The sequence below is a fragment of the Pyrgilauda ruficollis genome, unplaced genomic scaffold, assembly GCF_017590135.1.
Source record: "Pyrgilauda ruficollis isolate IOZ18807 unplaced genomic scaffold, ASM1759013v1 scaffold38, whole genome shotgun sequence".
NCBI classification, from domain to species: domain Eukaryota; kingdom Metazoa; phylum Chordata; class Aves; order Passeriformes; family Passeridae; genus Pyrgilauda; species Pyrgilauda ruficollis.
The window spans coordinates 6719451-6738291 of NW_024525267.1; the positions used below are offsets into that span (position 1 = coordinate 6719451).

At 42.9% G+C, this 18841-nt stretch overlaps 1 protein-coding gene across 4 annotated transcripts in view; it reads left to right on the forward strand.

Moving 5' to 3' along the window:
* CEP170B (centrosomal protein 170B) overlaps window positions 1–17174 on the forward strand; it is a 58612-nt gene extending 41438 nt beyond the window's left edge. The window contains exons 14-21 of one of the 4 annotated variants that reach the window (XM_041476344.1): window positions 2070–2214; window positions 4427–4586; window positions 8376–8414; window positions 8959–9102; window positions 10560–10648; window positions 11185–11278; window positions 12199–12250; window positions 12980–17174. In XM_041476344.1, coding sequence (XP_041332278.1) covers window positions 2070–2214; window positions 4427–4586; window positions 8376–8414; window positions 8959–9102; window positions 10560–10648; window positions 11185–11278; window positions 12199–12250; window positions 12980–13215 — 959 coding nt within the window. In that variant the 3' untranslated portion in view covers window positions 13216–17174. Of the gene's footprint in view, window positions 1–1964; window positions 2215–4426; window positions 4587–8375; window positions 8415–8958; window positions 9103–10559; window positions 10649–11184; window positions 11279–12198; window positions 12251–12979 lie in introns of all 4 variants that reach the window. The other 3 variants (XM_041476343.1, XM_041476345.1, XM_041476346.1) reach the window with 3 other exon arrangements.
* Window positions 17175–18841: the final 1667 nt, after the last annotated feature.

The following is an 18841-nucleotide window of genomic DNA, read 5'->3' on the forward strand; positions in this document are numbered from 1 at the left end:
GAAAAATGATAAGTGTTGGCCAGTTCTTTATTTAAATGAATTGGTTTTTGATTTCTACCTCTGTAGCAGCATGCTAACACCTTTCCTTGTTCATAGTTGCAGCAGATGATCCTAATCCTTTCTCTGAATTAGTCACTCTTAAAATACTAACCTCCTAATTCCTTGATAGGATTGTGAACCCTGTGCAAGCTCTAAGTACACGCTGGTGTATTTCGAGCTTCATTGTGCTTGCTGTTGTGTGCTCCGTGCTCCTGTACTAATGCTGTTATAGACATAGCAAATCAGCAGCTAGAACTCCCTTCCTGCAACAAGAGTGACATGTTGTTAAACTGGACTATTGCACTGTGCCATCAAGACTTTTTTTAGCACGATACAACAGCCCTTGAAAGCTTTTAAGTGTCAAGCCCAGGGGATAGGGAGGCAGATGTGGCTGATTTATTCCAGGAGTTCTTAGTGTTTAGCTAACCACAGAAGTTCCCAGCTCTCCCAGTGGGAGAAAGTTAATCTCACTAGTGGAAGAACAGCATGAACTGTCTGCCCATGAGACAAGAAATTCCAGTACGTTGTTGGGCCATCTGAAATAGCTTTCTCTGAAAGTCACAGATAACATCAGAATAATCCAAGTTACCAGTTCTCAGAGCTAAAGACCTGTCTCCCATGCTCCTCTGTGTACACAATTTGTTTACTCAGGGTAATTTAAATTATACTGAGGGAGCTGATTCTGATTTCCCTTGGTGTACAGAGATGAAAAATGAGTCTCATAATTTTAAAATTGCTGTTCAGTGTCAGGGTGACCTCTTGATTCTAAAACTGCCTTTAAAAAAAGAGATACAACTCTATGAATTTAATATGAGCAAATTTATTTTAGACTTGATTCTAAAACTGCATTTAAAAAAAGAGATACAACTCTATTAATTTAATATGAGCAAATTTATTTTATATATATATATATATATATATAAACATCCTAAGCCAAGATGTTGTTACAGCTATGGGTGAGATAGCAATGTCTAGGAATACTTCTTTCACTATACAATAATTTTCTATAGTTTCTACCTGCATCTTACACGCCAAATTAGTTGGTTTTGTTCATATGGTGTATGATGCTGACTCAATTTATAGGTAGTGTTTCAGTGTTAGGATTGTCTTGGTAACACAGTGAAGTTTTTCGGTGTTGTAATTCTAAATTACTCATCTGGTTCTGTGTTTAGTGGGTCTTCATTCTCCAGGGGTGGACAGAAGGGAATGAAGGGAATACTCTACCTGTAGAGAGTATAGTGAGGCAGCAAACATTGAGAGCCCAGTTTTCAAACAAGGACACCTTGACATTTCCCATGCAAGGAAGACCTGGGTGTCTGGAGATCTGCAGAACAAGTTGGGAGAAGTGAGCAGCATCCACTTGGCTCCAGGGCTTGGAGCCACTCCTGACTGTGAACACTTCCTTGCAGAGTGTCATTAATGGTGAATTGTGAGGCAGGAGGTGAACACGGGGTGTGGACTCTTGCAAATAACACCAAGCACCACAGTCTACTCTTCACTCAAAAACCCCTCCTTCTGCTTGTACTTGAAGCTAATTAGAAAGGTATCTGCAGGCTTGAAAATTGGGCTCTCTTTAGAAAAGGACTTCTGTGGGACTATGAGGAGTCTGAAATGTGTGCTACTTATACACAGAGCTTCTGTGCATGCAAAGCCAAGTCTGTGGTAGTAATTTACTACAGTGGAGGCATTAACACAGTCATTATGATTTTCCATTGGAATTTTCCACTCCAAATTTGTACAGTGAATGGGAGCCATAGAGGGGCTCAACTTTGAAGTAAGCTCAGAGAATGTGGTGTTTTAACTTAAGATCTGCACAGAAACTCTCCTTTCCTTGTGCTCTTGGGCTAGTTTTGTGTTACCTTTCAGCCTTTTGTAGTTACTCTTGACTACTGTCCTCAGTCTGAAACCAATTCATTTTTTATAAGCATCAAGGCGGAGACCACAGGGTTCAGATTACACTTCCACTTCGGAGGAGGAATATGGCTCAAATCACAGCTCCCCTAAACACAAACGCTCCCATACTTCAACAGCCACACAAACACCGAGGATGCGTGGCTCTGGGCTGGGCAAGCAGAAGCACAACGGCAGAGAAACGGATGAGGATGAAGATTTTGATGACAACCCTGACCCCTACAACTTCATGGCGCAAACAGCAGAGATAGCAGAAATAGCCAGGTGAGGTGGGGCTTTATCTGTTAACCTACAAGTTGAAAATGGTTTTTTCTCCTTCTTGTTCAAATCAAACCCAAGTGTGGGGGTAGAAGGAGAAGCTCTCTCCTGTTGTTTGTGTGCCCACATCTCCTTTATATATGGACATTGACTTGGAAGGGTTTCATGAACCTTTACAGCCTGGATGTGCTGGTTGTACCTTGTATCTACAAAAGGCCATGGTGCAGGGCATTGCCTCTTTGTTTGTTTCTTGTTCAAGCTGTGGGAAGTCTAATTGTTTATACCTGCATAACTCTTCTCTCTGCTGGAAGTCACAGTGTGTGTGTGTGTATGTGTGTGGTGGGTGTGAACTCTCCTAATTCTCTGCAGAGGAAGTCAAATGGATTAGCAAAGACTGAATATGTAAACTGTTGAAGCTGCTTTGCCTGAAGCTGGTCAGGGAGCAGTAAGAAATAGCTTCAGGGCAGAAACCTCTTTGCTTGGCACAACTGCATCTGAACCTGTCTAGACCTTGTATATAAATGAATCGTTGCTTAGCTAGATGTCCCTGGATACGGTACTTGCTGTGTACGGGTGGTCTGATGGTTGCCTGGAGGACTTCAGCAATAAAGCAAATAGATTCTTTTTTTAAACAGTGGCATTTGAGGTTTGTCATCTCTAATATGCAACTGTGTTATGCCAACTTTCCAGAAATACTGGTTTTCCATTGTACTGGCCATACTTGAAATACTTTTGCCTGAGGAAGCTGCCTTGTGCTTCTGCTTTTGGCCACATCGCCCTCGCCGCTGCCACGCTCGCCTCGAAAGGGCTTTTCTTGCTGAAAGTTGCTGTCAAGCTGCTAGAAAGTGTGTCAGCCTTCAAACCAGGCTGCTCTACCTGTGTTGCACAAAGTGTGTGTGTGTGAGATGCCAGCTTCCCTCCCAGCAGCATTCCAGCACCGGGGAGCGCTGGGGCTCTCAGCAGCTATAAATAAAAAGGGTTGCGTCAGACTCGTCTGGCGCTGCACCGCGCAGGGCTCTGTCACAGAGTCTGCCTGGTAATTGCAGTTCTGATTTCCCTTGCTGCTCCCGAATTAACTGGGAGGGGTTTAGAGGAGTCAGGGAGAGTTAAAAGGGAAAATGCCACTTGTTTACAGTACTGAGTCACATAATGGAAGTGTTTGGTGACAGCTGTATCCAAACCAGCACAGAGAGGGGTTACCTTATGCAGGCAGCTCAGTCTGCATTAGTTCAGCATTTTCTTTCCAAGGAAATGTTTTGATGAACTGACAGTTTTATCACGTTGCTTGTTTTCCTTGTGGGTGCCTTCCAATTTGGAATATTCCATAATAACATGTTTTTTTTTGTTGGGTGGGGTGTTTTTGGGGCTTTTTTGGTTGGTTGTTTTGGTTTTTTTCATTAAAAGAAGACAGTTGTTTCAAATGAATCTGACTAGCTGTAAGATTATCTTTTCTCGTGGAAGTTTTCCTTTGAAATTACCACAACAACTACTTCTGGTCTGAAGGGTTTTTTAAAGCCCTACTACCAACAATCCAGAGACTTAGGAACTCTTTTTGAGCTCTAGAGCAGATAGGGCAAGGTCCTGCCAACACTGAGTGTTAACTGGACACCTGTCAAGGGGCTTGAAGTTTCAAGATTTGGTTTCTGAAAACCAGATCCCTCTAATGTATGCCATGCTTATCCTCATAATCCCTCAGCTCTTCTGGAGAATGTGGAGGCATATTGTGATTTTCAGTCTACAGACCACAAGGAAAATGCAAGAGAAATTCAGGTTTTTTTCTTTACGTAAAAAAAAAGAGGTTTTTTTCCCCCCGTATGTACTTTTTAATGGAAAACAAAGAAGACCCAGAAAGAAAAATTAACTGTACTGAATTAAGAAAACAAACAAGAGAATGAAGTAGAGTGAATGGGTGGGGGAGCAATAACATAAAATTTCGTTATGGATTGTCTCTACTTTCTGGCAGTGTGTAGTTACTAGAATTTGCTTTATATCAATTCTTCACTTGGAAGCTGGATTCAGGCAGGAAGGAGGATTTATTTTTTATGCAGCCAGTTCCTCAGCAGCCTGCCAAGGCAAGCCCAAAAAACCCTGCTTGCCCTAGCCTCTGCAGAAGTTATTGTTCCCACAAACCTTTTGTGGCTCATTTTTTATATGTTATGAATGTGAGGCATGTTGTATTCTGTGTCTTAATGGTTCTGCTCCATTGCCTGTGCTTTAGGCTCAGCCAGACCTTGGTGAAGGATGTGGCCATCCTTGCTCGAGAGATTCACGATGTTGCTGGAGATGGGGACTCACAGAGTTCCTCGGGGACGGGACCGAGCCCCTCCCTCTGCTCTGTGCCCAACACTCCGGCTTCCACCATATCCGCCAGAGAAGAGGTAAGGTCTGGAATCTCAGATCTCTGCCCTAGTGCTACCTGGGGCATGGCTGGGCTGGGAGGCCAGGGCAGCATCCCCAGTTGCTGCAGCACTGAAAAACCTTCATTCCTTGTCCTCCTAAAAAGCACCACCAGAAAGACCAACTGCAGCCTATTTAGGGTGCTCTTTATTTTGTCCTCTCTGCCACAGCCAGCCTTGCAAGAATCCTGTCATTTCCCAAGGCTCTCCAGGCTTCTGTTTGGATGCTGGTCCCTGAAATTTACATCTGAGGAACAGGATGGAGGGGATGTGTTGTGCTGCTGTGCCAGGGAGCCAGAGCCTTCCTCTTTGTTTCACACAAGGCACTGCCGTGTGCGCTGGCTGCACTCTCTGTGTCAGCTGTGTTTTTGTACTTTCTGCCAGGACTGTTGAAATGCTGTGCAGGTGTTGCTTGAATCCCTTCCCTCCATCTGAGTATTGATGGAGGAGGGCAAGGGCCTCTGGGAGCTGGGCAGGGGGGCAGGCAGGTAGCTTGGGAAGTGCTGTCCCCCAGCCCTTCAGTGAAGCTGTGGCTTCCTCCCAGACGGTATAGCACAGTTTGTCTGCACTAGGCTGGGAAGGAGAGAGGCAATTTCTTAATTTGGTTCACCAGTGCCACAGCGCAGGGACCAACTCAGCTCAAATTTGGTTGCAAGGTCACCAGGAGGTTTCAGCTGCTGAGGCAGAATTGTCTTTGCTACTGTTTAAATCCAAATTCCCTCCTGTGTACCACCAGCGTGGGCTTAAAAAGTGCACAGCTCTCTGCTACTCAGATGGTTCCCCTGGCTCCCTGTTGTCTTTGACTGTTGTGAGAATTGCAGACCCATCCTAGGCAGGGTTCAAAGCTGAGACCAAACCTGTTACTCTGCCAAGAGAGTCCTTGGAGGCCCGTGATCCTGCTGTGATCAGCACTAGAGGTGCAAAGCAGAAATTTAGGGAGATACCCAGAAGATCAGGCAAGTGTGGCTGTGGTTGTGCTAAACTGAGATCAGTTGCAGCATGATCAGGGAGGGGTTTGTCCCTGGGCCTTTTGGAGCCAAAGTGCACAAATGTTTCACAATAACTGCAGGCTCTGAGATAAAGTGTTTTATTGCTTTCTTTCCTTGCAAGTGCCACGCCTGCCAAGCTGCCTTTTGTATTATTCTTTTCAAGCAGTAAAGGTGACATGCCTACTGTACTTCTGACTTGTAAATGAAACATTCTACTGGGCTCCCACTTGCTTACAGAAAAGCAGGGGAGGAAGAGCAGCATCCCTGCTTTTTTAGTGGAGTGCCACTGAAGGGTTGAACCATAACTCAGCTCAAACAGAGGGATGTTCCAGCTGCTAGAGGAGGACACCTGGAAAACAGTGTTTCTGCTCTGTGCAAAATGACAGGCTCCAAAGTGTGATGATGAATAGCAGAATCACAAACCCAGGATTGCTCAGACGTGGATGAGGGTTTCTCTGTGGCTTTGCAGTGCTGCTGTGTGGTACATGGCAGTCAGTCCCTCACAACAGTCAGGAGAGCAAATTCAGGACTGGCACACTGTAGGGAGTGCTCCTGGCAGTCCCCACTGCTAGAGCAGTTTTTGAGATCTTACAGTGGTGTGAAGCACAAAGCACTGATGGGAGCCCATGAAGACAGATCAGGAGCCATAACCTTTGGTGTGTTCAGGAAGTGGCTGAAAACACTCTAAAGGCTTTTAATGAGGCTTCCTCTGAGCAGGAGTGGATATCAGCATGACTTCAGCAGGGCCAGCATCTGGCAGGCCATCTGAGTACACCCAAAATGCCACAGTGCATCAGTGTTGCTGCCTGACATGATTGATAGCCAGGAACAGGTTCCATTAGCAGGACTTTCTGCTGGCAGTGCTGAAATGTGGAGCCAGATCCTCGCTTGGGATCCTAAACAGTGCAGCCTGGGGGTCTTGCTATGAATACCAACAATATAAACTGACGTGAGTTTAATAAACAGACACCTCATCTTTGGCACTGGACCAGATTCCACCAATGGATCAGCATCACCACTCCTGCTTCCCACAGTCTAAGTGTTGTTGAAACTGTGCTGAATTAATAATTTTGGCCTGATGCAGAGAAGCTGCTGGGAAATGTCTGAAGATCAGTGTGTGTGATGCTAAGCACTGTGAATTTTATAAGTGTTTATCAAACAACTTTATATTAAATATTCTAGGAAAGGACATAGTGATGAAAAATAGCTACCATGGTTATAATAGTAATATATTGAAAGATCTGATAGAAGGAATTATGGGAATAAGGAAAGTTTTCTCTGTGTGGCTGTCTCTTATGCTGCAATGGCTTATGTAGTGTTGTATGCCATTCTGCATTCTAGTACTAAATATTTGTATCTATTCCAAAAAAGTGGGGGAAAGTGCAGGAAAAATAAGTACTGATACTGGAATCACTTTTGAGTGTTTGATGCTGTACCAGAAACATCATTTGGGACCGGTGTGTGGCTGGCATTTCTCGGCCTCAAATGAACTGCTTTTTAAATTATTTTTATTAAGAAGCTTGGTTAAAGTTTAAATGAGAAGTATCCTCTTTATAAGTTAGGGTGGAGCCTTGGATTTGAATCTTATTCTTCATGTTCTGTCCTTTCAGCTTCAGTGCTGGCTTGGATTTGTGCCAGGGAGGCTTTCCATTTCCCCAGTGTATGTTTGGGGTGGTTTTGTTTTTCTAGCCTCAGCTGTACAGTTTATGATAAGATAGATTCTTGTCATACAGAGCTGAGTACTGCTACAAATTAAGAAAATTTAAAAAAAAAAAAAAAAAGACCACAGAACAAAAGAAAGAGTTCAGCAAGGGTGAAACCTTAATGATTCCTGTTTACCAAAGCCTTGGGTTGTTTGGGATGCCTTGCTTTCTGGGTGTGAAGGTTTTGCAGGACCCAGCTTTCTGCGGAGCTCAGCCATCAAACTTAAACCTCAGCTGCTGCAAACTCAGTTGGGTTGGACCATCCCAAATCACTGGCTACTTCTGCAAATTTTAGCCCTGCATAAAATTCTTTTGGCAGGTCTTTTTTAAAAAAGTTGATAATGACGTAACAAAAACTAAAGAGCCTGATTAAATTTAAGTTGTTGTGTAACATACTCAGTATGAGTGTTGATATGACAAGAGGAAGTGCTTACGGGTGTGATGGAACAGAAAATGAGAGAACAGAACAGGTCATGTACAAAATCTCCTGGGATGGTGGAGCAGGTGCTGTCCTTACCTTGTTTTCAGCTGGTTGTGCTGAGACCTGCTCACTGTAGGAATATCTCATTCCCTTCTGACACTTTTACTGCTGCAATCAGCCTAACTTACTGTTCCTGCACTTGATGAAAGGAAGCTTATTACCTAAATATTTTGGCTGTTCTGCCCATGTGCCATAATATCTCACACCTGCTGCCTGTGTATAACCCAAGTGCTTCTGCATAGTGTGGGGAGCCTGGACCTTGGATGGCACACAGTTTCCTCACAAGGAGCTGTGTGCTTTGCCAACCAAAGAGCCTCTTGGGTGTTCAGCCCTTTCCCAGAGGGCTCTGGATTTCACTCAGCACAGTCCAGTTTGGACTAACTGGGGAGCTGCCTGAGGCCACCTCAGCAGAACTGGCTGGTGACCAGGATCTCCGTGGGCTTCAGTGCATGATGGGGGGTGGGCACCAAGTGCTGGTCCTCAGGAGTGTGCTTTTGGGAATGTCAACCCCAAATAACCCCAAACCCTGTGTTCTCTTTGATACTTGCTGTCACAGTCATTCACTAGCATTGATCTCTTTGTTTCTGTTTTAACACAGATTGCTCGTAGATCTTTTCGGCTGGCATATCCATCTCAGGTGCACTTTCCATCCCATTATTTTTGTATCTCTGTCTTGTCACTGTTATTTTCTTCCCCTTCTTTTAAAGTTTTTGTCAGTAAACCCAACAGGAGTAACTGTCTTGTTATTTCTGTTCTTCCTGTTAATTATTTGCTTTTTTAGTGGTTTTGTATTGCTTTTTCATCTCTTTCATGTGTTACTAAATGGTTTCTGATTAATTTTAGCATGTCTAATGTTGCATTGATGTGTTAAGACATAAGATATGGGAAAACAGGGTCCTTTTGAGTTTTAGCTAAATTCAAAAAAGACAAAGTTTTACTTTTCCATACATGCTCAAGACTCAAAAATTTAAAGTAGAATAGCCCCACAGAGTTTTGTGGTATGACTCCAGTGGGTAGGCACTTGCAGGATTGGGGTCTAGTAATTTGCTTATGAGCCCATACCTGTCTGAACATGACTTCAGTGAATCAGTGTTCCTCCAAATCTGCAATACCTGCAGTGAGTGCCTGTGAGCCTGCTTTCCCTACTAATTTTTAATGACTCATTGCTCATTATTTCCAAGTTGGTGCAGCACATTCCAGAAGCAAGTCTGAACTACCAGAAAGTGCCTCCAGGATCAGTGGAACTGAAGGATTTTGACCAAAATATGAACGACAATAGAGAAGAGGATCCCTCAAGAAAAACAAGGACAAGAAACCGTGAGGAGGCAGGCCACCTTTTTTTTTTTTACTTTATATATGACATTGCTTTAAGCTACTGTACATAAACTTGTTTGTAAGCTGCCAAAGAAGGCTGCTCAAAAAAACCCCAAAAAACAAACCCACACTTCTCAGCAGCCCTGATGTGTGGGTATAGAAACAGAGTTTAAAAAGAAAAAAGAGGAACAGAACCACCCATCTTGCCAGTAGCGACTGGAAGTTTCCTCGCTTGTGTAAAATGCCAGTAAAACCTGAGGCTTGGTCGCCTGTTTTTGGGAGGACACATTCAGTGTCAGAGCCTTCTTAGGCTGTTTCACTGCTATCTTGGAGAAGAACTCAAACATCTCAGCTTGGAAATGTGAAGCACTGGTAGTTTAATGGCACCTTACTGTTCTGCAGCTGGCATCCTGGTTAGAGCCGCTCATGGAGCAGCGGTGGCAGGATCTGGACCTTAGGAGGGGGTGTGTGACTGGTGCTGTGGCACAGCTGGCTTGCTGTGCCCTGCAGGCTGTGAGCACTGCTCCCTCCAGCGTTACGTGCAGGGGGACCTGCACATCACTGGGGTGATGCTAAAGGGTGAGAAAGCCTGGCCTGCACTTGAGGCTGGGGGTGGTGTTGGGATGAGGGGTGTAGCAGGGTGAAGGTGCCAGGGGGAGGAGGGGAAAGCTGCTGATCCAGCACTGGCTGTTGCTCCTGCTTGCTTTCTGCCTGCCAGCTGTGGTGGGAAGGAAGAGCTGGGGCAGAGGCTTCAGGGAGGCAGGAGGCAGAGCTGGCTCCAGCACAGCCACTCTGGAGGTGGAGTGTGACTCACACAGGCACATAACAGGGGACTGTGGGCTGAGCCACTGGAACTGGTCCTGTCCTGTGTCTGGTTTGAAGCAATCCCTTCCTCTCCTGTAGAGAAGTGCCAAGGCTGGATAAAAGGTGCAGCTTCAGAGTGCCCCCAGCTTGATGTGGGCTTTCCTGGCAGAAGCCTGAGGCTCTGCTAAGCCACAGGACTTGAATATTTGGGATTTGGTAGTATTTTGTTGTTACTTTTAATAAAGCAGAATGTAACATGGTGGGATACCTGGCTGTGAAGGTGGTTTGAACTCACTTGTGTCACAATAGGTAGTTTCAGCAAGACTGCTTGTGGGGCTTCTTGCATTGTGATTTGACATTTTGGGGGTTTTTTTGAGAGGTGTGGAAAGTCCTAAGTGCTGTTCTTTCAGAAATGTTTAAATGCTTATGTTGCTGCAAACAGCTGTGTCTCTGTCTCTAGAAACAAAAGTCTGAACAAGTTAGTATTAACCTTTTTGCCAAAGTGCTGCAGTAAAGTCACACATCATCTTACTCTCCCTTGAACTTCAAGTATCATCCACACAAATAAAGGTGTTTCAGTGGAGATGATTTACTGTACAAAATATTCCTGTTTTGTATATATGCTGCTTTTTCTAAAAGTTCCCAATCTGTCCTCATATTTTAGGTAATCTTTGACAATCTGATGTTGAACCCAGTGTCCCAGTTATCACATACAATCCGTGAAAATACAGAAAACCTCGCTGAAAAAATGAAGTAAGTAACTTCTTGTCCTTGGCCTGAAATATTGATTTGCTGGTGAGTTTGTTGACTTGCTACTTGGGGAAGATACTGTAGTGTTGTTTTGGAAAGTTCTGTAATCAGGATACAAGGAATCTAGATGTAGGAAATTGAGTGTGTATAGCCAACCAGAGGTAATACGATTATTTGCTATCACTTTTCCTCATATCTTTGGAATTTTAATGCTGGATTTGCCTGTTGATGCCTTGACTTTGAAATGCTGCCTGTGCAGAAGATAACAGCAGAAAACTGGTGGATTGTCTCTTCTTTCCTTTTCTGTACCAAGGCTCTTGTAAATATGCAATATGTTACTAAGCTTGTGAAATCTTTTCAAAGTTTGTTGTTGCTCTAGAGACATCAGAGGGAAGGACTTTGGATTGTTCCTAAAGGAGCTTTGTCCAGCTGCTAATCCACTAATCTCTTTTGTTGCCACATCTTGTGATAATTAAGTCTTTTAAACAAGCAGTTTTTTGATGGCAGTTTTAAGATCTGCTCTACTTTTTGTGTTACAGGATTCTGTTTCAAAACTCAGAGAGGACCTGGGAGGAAATGGAGGCCAAAATCAATTCAGAAAATGAAGTGCCAATTCTGAAAACATCAAACAAAGTAAGTCCATGCAAACCAGTGAAATACTAAAGACTTGATTCATGAAAGCTTTGTAAGAAACGAAACCAACAATCTCTGACCCTTCTCAAATCCATTTCTGAAATTTCTGGTCCATTTTCATGTGTTGAACTGCTGGAGTTTGTTACTGTTTGAAGTGTCATAAAGTGAGTTCCTTCTGTGGTTTTGTTTCACCAAACTCTTTCCCAGTTCCTTTGCAAATGATCTTCAAAGTCTGGGTCTCTTAACAGATGTTGGAGTTCAGGGTCATTAGGCCTCATTTAAACATTTACCAAAGGGTCACCTGCCATGTGCTTGCCACAGCTTCAGTTGCAGACAGGTGTTTCTCATGAATGTTTGTTTTCTTCACCTGGAACTGTTTGATATTCGGGCAGTAAAAATCCACCTCAGGATGCATTCACTCAGGTGATTCAGCCTCAAGATGGTGCTTGTGCTCTCATGACCTTTCATTGTCCTTGAAGGGGGATTGTCAGTAAGGATTTAAGTGCAGTAGTGGACCCAGTGAATATGATTAATGCTAAACAACCTTGTGCTAGGCCTGTGTAGCTTGGTGCTGCAGCAGTATAAATGTGGCCAAATACCCTGTCTGGTCTAGGAGTTGAGTTTGTAAATATCTTTGTGTATTTCATAGTAAGGAGGAGTCTTTGTGCAGGTGTAGCATTTCATATCTAAAAGCCACTGTGGCTACGAATGGGGTGCTGTAGTAGCACTTGGTGACATGGTGCAGAGCAGGCTCCCTGTGCACTGACCAAATGCCCCTCAATACAGCTTTTCTGGTAAATGAGCAATGGTCCTGACTTTGAATCTTCTTGATCAGATAAGGCAGAAGCAGTAACACTAGATTGCTGTGTCAGCTGAGTACTTTGTTGCTTCATTTTCCATTCTGATGCTTTTTTTTCTAGGAAATCAGTTCTATCCTGAAGGAGCTCAGGCGAGTTCAAAAGCAGCTTGAAGGTTGGTCATCTAAAATGTTCCTGTTTTCTCTCAAATGCCAGTAGAGTTGCACAAAATAAAGTATCGTTGATCTGATTTGTCACTGAAAGCTGGGAAAGGATGCAGAAGTTCAGGCTGTTACCACAGTGCTGTCTGATGAGTGCATAGGGAATTAACAGTAGATTTATCTTATACTGCCTGTTTTTAGGAAAATTTTTCACTGTTCAAATGTAGAAGCTGTTGCTATGGAAATGCTTTGTTTGTGGTAATTAGCATATTCCCATAAGATAAAATGGTGCAGGACTGTTCTGATGAAATAATATTTAGCAGCTCTTTCAGCCACTAAGCTGTGCTGTGCTTTTTGGGCTTGGATTTTGCACATAGATCTCTGCACTAGGAAAAGCAAGACAAGCTCTTGCATCATCTAAAAGCGTAGTAAAGGCATGTAAAAACATCCAGGCATCATTTTGGGCTCCTGCTAAAAGCTTGCCATTTGGCTGCTGCAGTTTGTCTTTCCCAATTTAACCAGAAAGTCCACATCTCTTCAGTCTGGGAGAGGTTTTGCTTGTTAAAGCTGTTTAGACCTTAAGGTACTAATGAGGAAAATAACCTGACTAAAATGAACAAAGGTACTGCTTACAGTTCTACTGCCTTCAAAATGAAGGCAGCAAACTTCTGTTTGGAAACTTTGCTGACTGCTGCTAATGTGTTTATGTCTCTCTCTTTTTTTTTCTTTTTTTTTTTCCCTAGTCATAAACGCTATCATTGACCCTACTGGAAACTTGGATATAGTTGCCAGTAACAAAGCATCTTCTGCTGCTAAACAATCTACAGCCACTAAAGTCAGGACTGCTAACAATTCTGGGTCCACACTGGAGACTTTGTCCCTAGCACAGATGAGAAACTACGCTCAGAAATCGAACTGTGGGTCTTCTAGCTTACAAGATTCGAATTTCATTCCAGATGGAGAGAAATACGTGATCTGATACAATATTTTGTATTGCTGTTATACTGTAATCTACTGTTGCATTAGTATTGTGTATGAGTGGTTTGTGGACAGTTTGTGTGGAGCAGTTCCTTAGATTGCTGACATGTTGCACAAAAAAGAAAAATCTATGCTGTGAGGGTGAATGGAAAGTCTGTGTATGCCTTTTAAACAAGACTAGCACTGTGGAGCAGCACATACTCAGCACAGAGGCAAACTGATTTTTACAAAATTACTCATTTATTCTTCTAGTGTGCCATAAGAAAACAGGCTTTGCATATTTTCCATTCAGTACTGCTGAGGCTGAAGTGCTCTTGCATTGGCCTGTTTATAACTATTCAGTTGTAATGAGGTTCAATTTGAAAGAAAACCCACACTTTTTTTGGTACTATATTTGTTTGGGTTTTATTTGATTGATTTTTTTTTAAAGTGTACAAATGAAGCATTACAACTCTGTTGGAATCAACTTGCAAATCCAACAGAAGGATTGTGCAATATCATGGGTTTCTGAGAGAAACCCTTACTGCAGTTGTGTAAGATTTCCTTTCAGCAGTCATAAAAAAGCAGTCACACTGTAGTTGTGCATCTGTTTTTCAGTCCAGAAACCAAAACAAGACAGAATAAACCCTTTTGTTTTTTCTCTTGGGAAAGTATAAAAGTTAATAATGGTATGAATGTAAAGACTACTGATACAGCTACTATTTTTGATTATCTTTCAGACCCAAAGTTTGGGGTAGGTACAAAAAGTTACATTTTACAATTTAGCTTGCCAAATTTTCATGATTTTGGTACAAATGCTGTCTTTAAGCTGCTTTTCTTTTTTAATTTAAATATAGTCTTTTCGTAATGGGCTACAAATGCTCTTGGCTGGGCCAAAGACTAAGATGTTTGCAATTACCCAATTGCAAAGAAAACCATCTGTTCCAATGGCTCATGGAATAAACTCAATTACACAGTTGCTGTGAACTAGTGCAATCACTTGACAGCACTGAAAAAATAATGGCTTCAATGTAGCTCCAACTTTATGGCTAGTTCTGTTATGAATTTTTTTTTCAATGCAGAAGTGCTTGTGGAGGCCACCGTTGTGGTGTTCCTCAGAAACTATTCCACAGTGTCAAGCACTTGTGTAGGTACATTTGGGATTTTTGTCTCTGGATTTAATTTTTGGTCCGTTTTAATCCTAGAACACTAAGTATCGTGTACAGTCATTTGAGCAATTACTTATGTAACAAAAGTTGGGGTTTATATTCTGTCTTTGTGTTAAACTGCAAAACACTAAGCAATTTTTGCTGCTTTAAGAGCAAAAATTTTGGTTTTGAGGGGATCTCTTCCAGATGTGTTTGCTCCCAGTTTTTTCTGTCTTGTATCGATTCCTTTTTTGTTCTACTAGGTGAACAAATAGTAATCAGGTAAAGAAATTCTTTTGTAGCTGTGGAGGATGCATTTACTGGGAAAGGTGAGCAGATGAATTCCACTTTGCCCTCATACAGTATGTAGTTTAACCAGTGAAAATGGTTTCCCAAGCTTGACTGCTTTTTGTGTGCTGACTCTATATTTTGGGGTGAGTAGTGGATTCCTTAGTTAGCTTCCGTAGTTACCTGAGCTTTTCTGCTAGGATGTTGTAACTGTGGGAACCTATTAAAATAACTTAAATAAATAGGGATGCTCACAAAGTGTTTAACCTTACTAGTGAAGAAGGTGATTGCTTTCCTGGTGGAGCCAGTGAGAGCTTTCCATCAATTTCAACAGAGACAAGATTGGTCCCAAAATGGGAGTATGTCAACACGTCATTAGTTTATTTTTGAGCCTGCAAGATGCTGGCTGGTAAATAGTAGGTGCAGATATCCTTCCAAGATTTCCAGTAGGCTATAAGCTCATCTGTTTGTGTGGAGATGCCCTTCCATGAAGAAATCTGCTGGATTTCACATAGATGAATGCAGAATAAAAAGAATTTGCCCTTGATGTTGTTCTGCCTGTAATATACGCACTATCTGAATGTGTTAATTCAGTCGTTGATTCTGATCTGTCTTTTCTTGAAATACCTGACTGTGTCCTTGGTGAATATCATAAGTGGTGGTATTGTTCCTGACATACGAGACAAAATTTTTCAAGCCCTTCTTAGTTAGGGTTTGAACTGACCAGGTGCTACCCCAACTCACTAGGAGTCGAAGGACCTTCACAGATAAGGTGTTGCTGTTAGTTTCAGTTTTGCTGTAGAAACAAGTGAATTACTGGCGTACATCTGACTTCTCTGATCATTTGTTATTTCCACATCTTCATGGCTATGCGCAGTTGGATTCTGCTTCTCTGCAATGTGTCCTTGATGGGACTTCTGTTTACTTTCGCTTGAAAATTGCTTGATTCTTCTTTCATTCTTGAACACATCAGGGAGGGATTTTTCTCCCTTGGTTGCTCTGTTCTGAACTAGAGAGAGCAAGCCCACAGACACCTTGCATCAGTTAAATCAACCTGAAAAATACAGTACCTCTTCAAGTGACTAATGAGGATGCAACAATCAGTGTCTCTTGATAATTTGGAAATGAGTGTGTGAAGGCAGGGAGGATGCACAGCTTGATTTGTTTTATTTGTGACTCAGCCAAACTGTAAAATTGCTTCTGTGTCCTGATACAATGCTCATTCTTGGATCTTTGCATTTGAAAAGGTTTTGCTAGTCAATGATGAAACGCAACATATTTTTTCTTGTGTTCACTGCTTCTGAAGTACTGTGGTTTGCACTTGTCTGCTCCAGATAAGCCAAAGAGCTATCCACTCCTTTGCTGATTGTTGGTTCTTACAAGCAGTACTGTATGCAGCCATGGAACCATGCCTGTGTGACTCCAGTGTGAGCCTGCCCCGTGTGTAGTGGTGCATCTGGGGGGCCCAGGGTCAGTGCACGGGATTCCTGCTGCTCCTGTGAGCTGTGGATGGGCCCTGCATTGGGCTGGGCTGGGGTGACACTGCCCTGTGTGTCACTCCTGGGCCACTTTGCTTTTGTGTGTTTTGTGTTTGACTAAAGCAATGTAACGAAGGGTGGGATTTTCGAAGTCTTGGGGAAGCAAGTGCTCAGGTCCTTTTGGGTTTTCCATATGCTTTGGGTGCCTGATGCCCTGAGCACCTTCCAAAATCCCAGCCCTCAGCTCTTCCACTATACTTGAAAACTTCTCAGTTCGACGCTTTCAAATGTAAAATCCTGTTACTCTGTTCTGATGGCGTGAATGTAAATTCCTGTGAGGGTGTGTAGGAGCTTTGGGAGCGAAGACCCAGCTGGATCTGTGGTGGTGTCATGTTGTGGTCATGCTCCAGGAGGAAAGAACATCTGCATCATCAATGAGTATTTTAGTAAAGGTACAATTAGTGGAATGTTTACATACAGCCTACTGACAAAAAAAGGAGACAAAAAGAAAAAGATAAAAAAGTGTAAAGTATTTAAGTGCAAGACTCTACTAGTTTTTTCTTGTTTTGCAGATCACACTAGCTATTTTTGAAGTTGGTAAATGTGTATAACTTTTGCAAAGACCAGACAGAACTACCTGTTCACTTTCAATGTGCCCCGTGCTGAATTGTGCCTATTTCACTCTCTGCTGTTGTTATGCTGCTGATTCTGCTGTTCTGAACTGTTCACTGGATCATTCCATTTGCATGCAACACAAATGCAAGCTGAGCTGTCTGAGAGTAAAGCTGAAACACGTTTGTATAACTTGAATCGATTAATGACTTTCTCTTTTCCACGCCCTCTTGAAATGCTGTGTATAATTTTGATTTGTTTCTTCTGCCCTGATTTCTTTCCACTTTTGGTTTGTTGTGTTTTTTTTGAACGGTAATTTATTTTTGTTTGGATTATAGGCAGTATCTGTACATTTTGTTTCAAGGTGATATTGTGGATGTCTTTAAAAACCAAATTGTTATTTTATATAATTTTATCATAAAGTTGCTCTAATAAATCATTCTTTTATCATGTGACAGTGATGCTGCATTTTGTGCATTGATTTGGAGGAGGATGTGTGTTTGGTGGATGGATTGTTTCAACTGCCTGCTCTCACTGGGTGTTAAGTGCAGTAAAATGACAGAATTGTCAACAGCTGGAGACTCAGAGCACGACTGGATCAGCCCTGTGACACCTATGGCTGGGCAGATTGCTCTGCAGAGAGCAGGACTCCCTCATATCCCCCAGAACCTCCAGGGTTTAAGTCCCTGAGTCCCTTTAACATGAAGGTAGCACATCTCAGTATTGTATGGTGATACTTTATTTAATTTTTAGTGCTGTTTTGTTTCATTGCCATGATTAACATGGTGGTTGAATCCAGCTTGGAAGTGATCATTCCCCAGGAGGTATGTGATTGCAGGTACATTATTAGGCTTTTTTTTTTTTCTCTCACCTTAGATATATATATATAGCTTATGTGTCTGTGAAATAGTTTTTGATGTTTTCCTTCATTCCACCAGAGTCCTCCTGCCGTTCTGTCTCAGCTTTGCATCCTTCCTGGCACTTTGGAAATAATGTTAATTCCTCCTTCTCTGCACTGCCTTCAGCCTCCCCCACCCTGCCTGGTGCCACGTGGGACTCTGCATTAGCCCAGCTCCTGTAGGAGCAGAACACATGCAGCTGATGAAAACATGGCTTTGTTTGCCAGCAATAACTAAAACAGAAGGAGAAAGAAAATACTAGTCCTTAACTAGGATCACTGGGAGATTTTCCATCTCCTGGTTACCTTTCCATCAGATACTTGTATATGGAAATCTTTCACATTTAAAAGTTTTAGGGAGGGATTTTGTGTTTAAAAAAAAAACCAATATATCTTATGCTTCTCTTAAAAAGCCTTCTGAAGCTTCGTGTGCTGTGTCTGCAGAGGTTTCTGTGTTGCCTACAATGCAGGGCTGCATTACACACTGACAATATTGCCTCTCCCCAGGCTTCCCTGACAGTAGAGTGGTGTTTGAGTTGGGATGCTGTGCAAAGGGCCCTTTTGAAATCAATAGTGCACCCACTTCATTAATTTTTAACAGTTTGACTGAATAAACATAAGAGGCGGTGGAACTGTAGCCAAAACTATTTGCAACATAATGAAAGCTGCTAGAATTGAAAAATAAAGGATAGATGGGAAAAGTAATGATCTCCTCTGTGCATCTTCCTGCTGAGCCTTCAGCTGCAAGCCTGGCTCTCCACCATCCTCAGCTGCTTTGGGAAATAGAGCCTGGTTTTCCATGTGTGCACAGCAGGGAACACCAGAACACTTTGCCTTGAGCAGGGCTTCAGGATGTTTTCTCAGAACAAACCTTTTAATTCTTTGGAGGAGACAGGTTCTCTTTTTTGGCTGTTGTGTGAAGACCCAGCAGCAGACCCTCATCTGCTGGGTTCTGCCCATGTGATGGTGGGACAGCCCCGTGTCTGTCTCAGCAAGGCCATCCTTGGGCTGGGAAGAGCAAAGCCCTGCTGGTCTCAGCTGCTGAGATGGGGTTGGTGTGGGGCAGCAGTGGGCAGCTTGCCGGCAGGGGTGCTCCTTTCCTTTCCTTAATGGAATGCAACCATTCGGATGTAATCCTGCAAAGACTCTGAGCACCAGGGCACAGGAGCCCCCCTGTGCAGTTCCCTAGGAAAAGGTTGGGTGGGTTGGCTGCTGAGCTCTGTG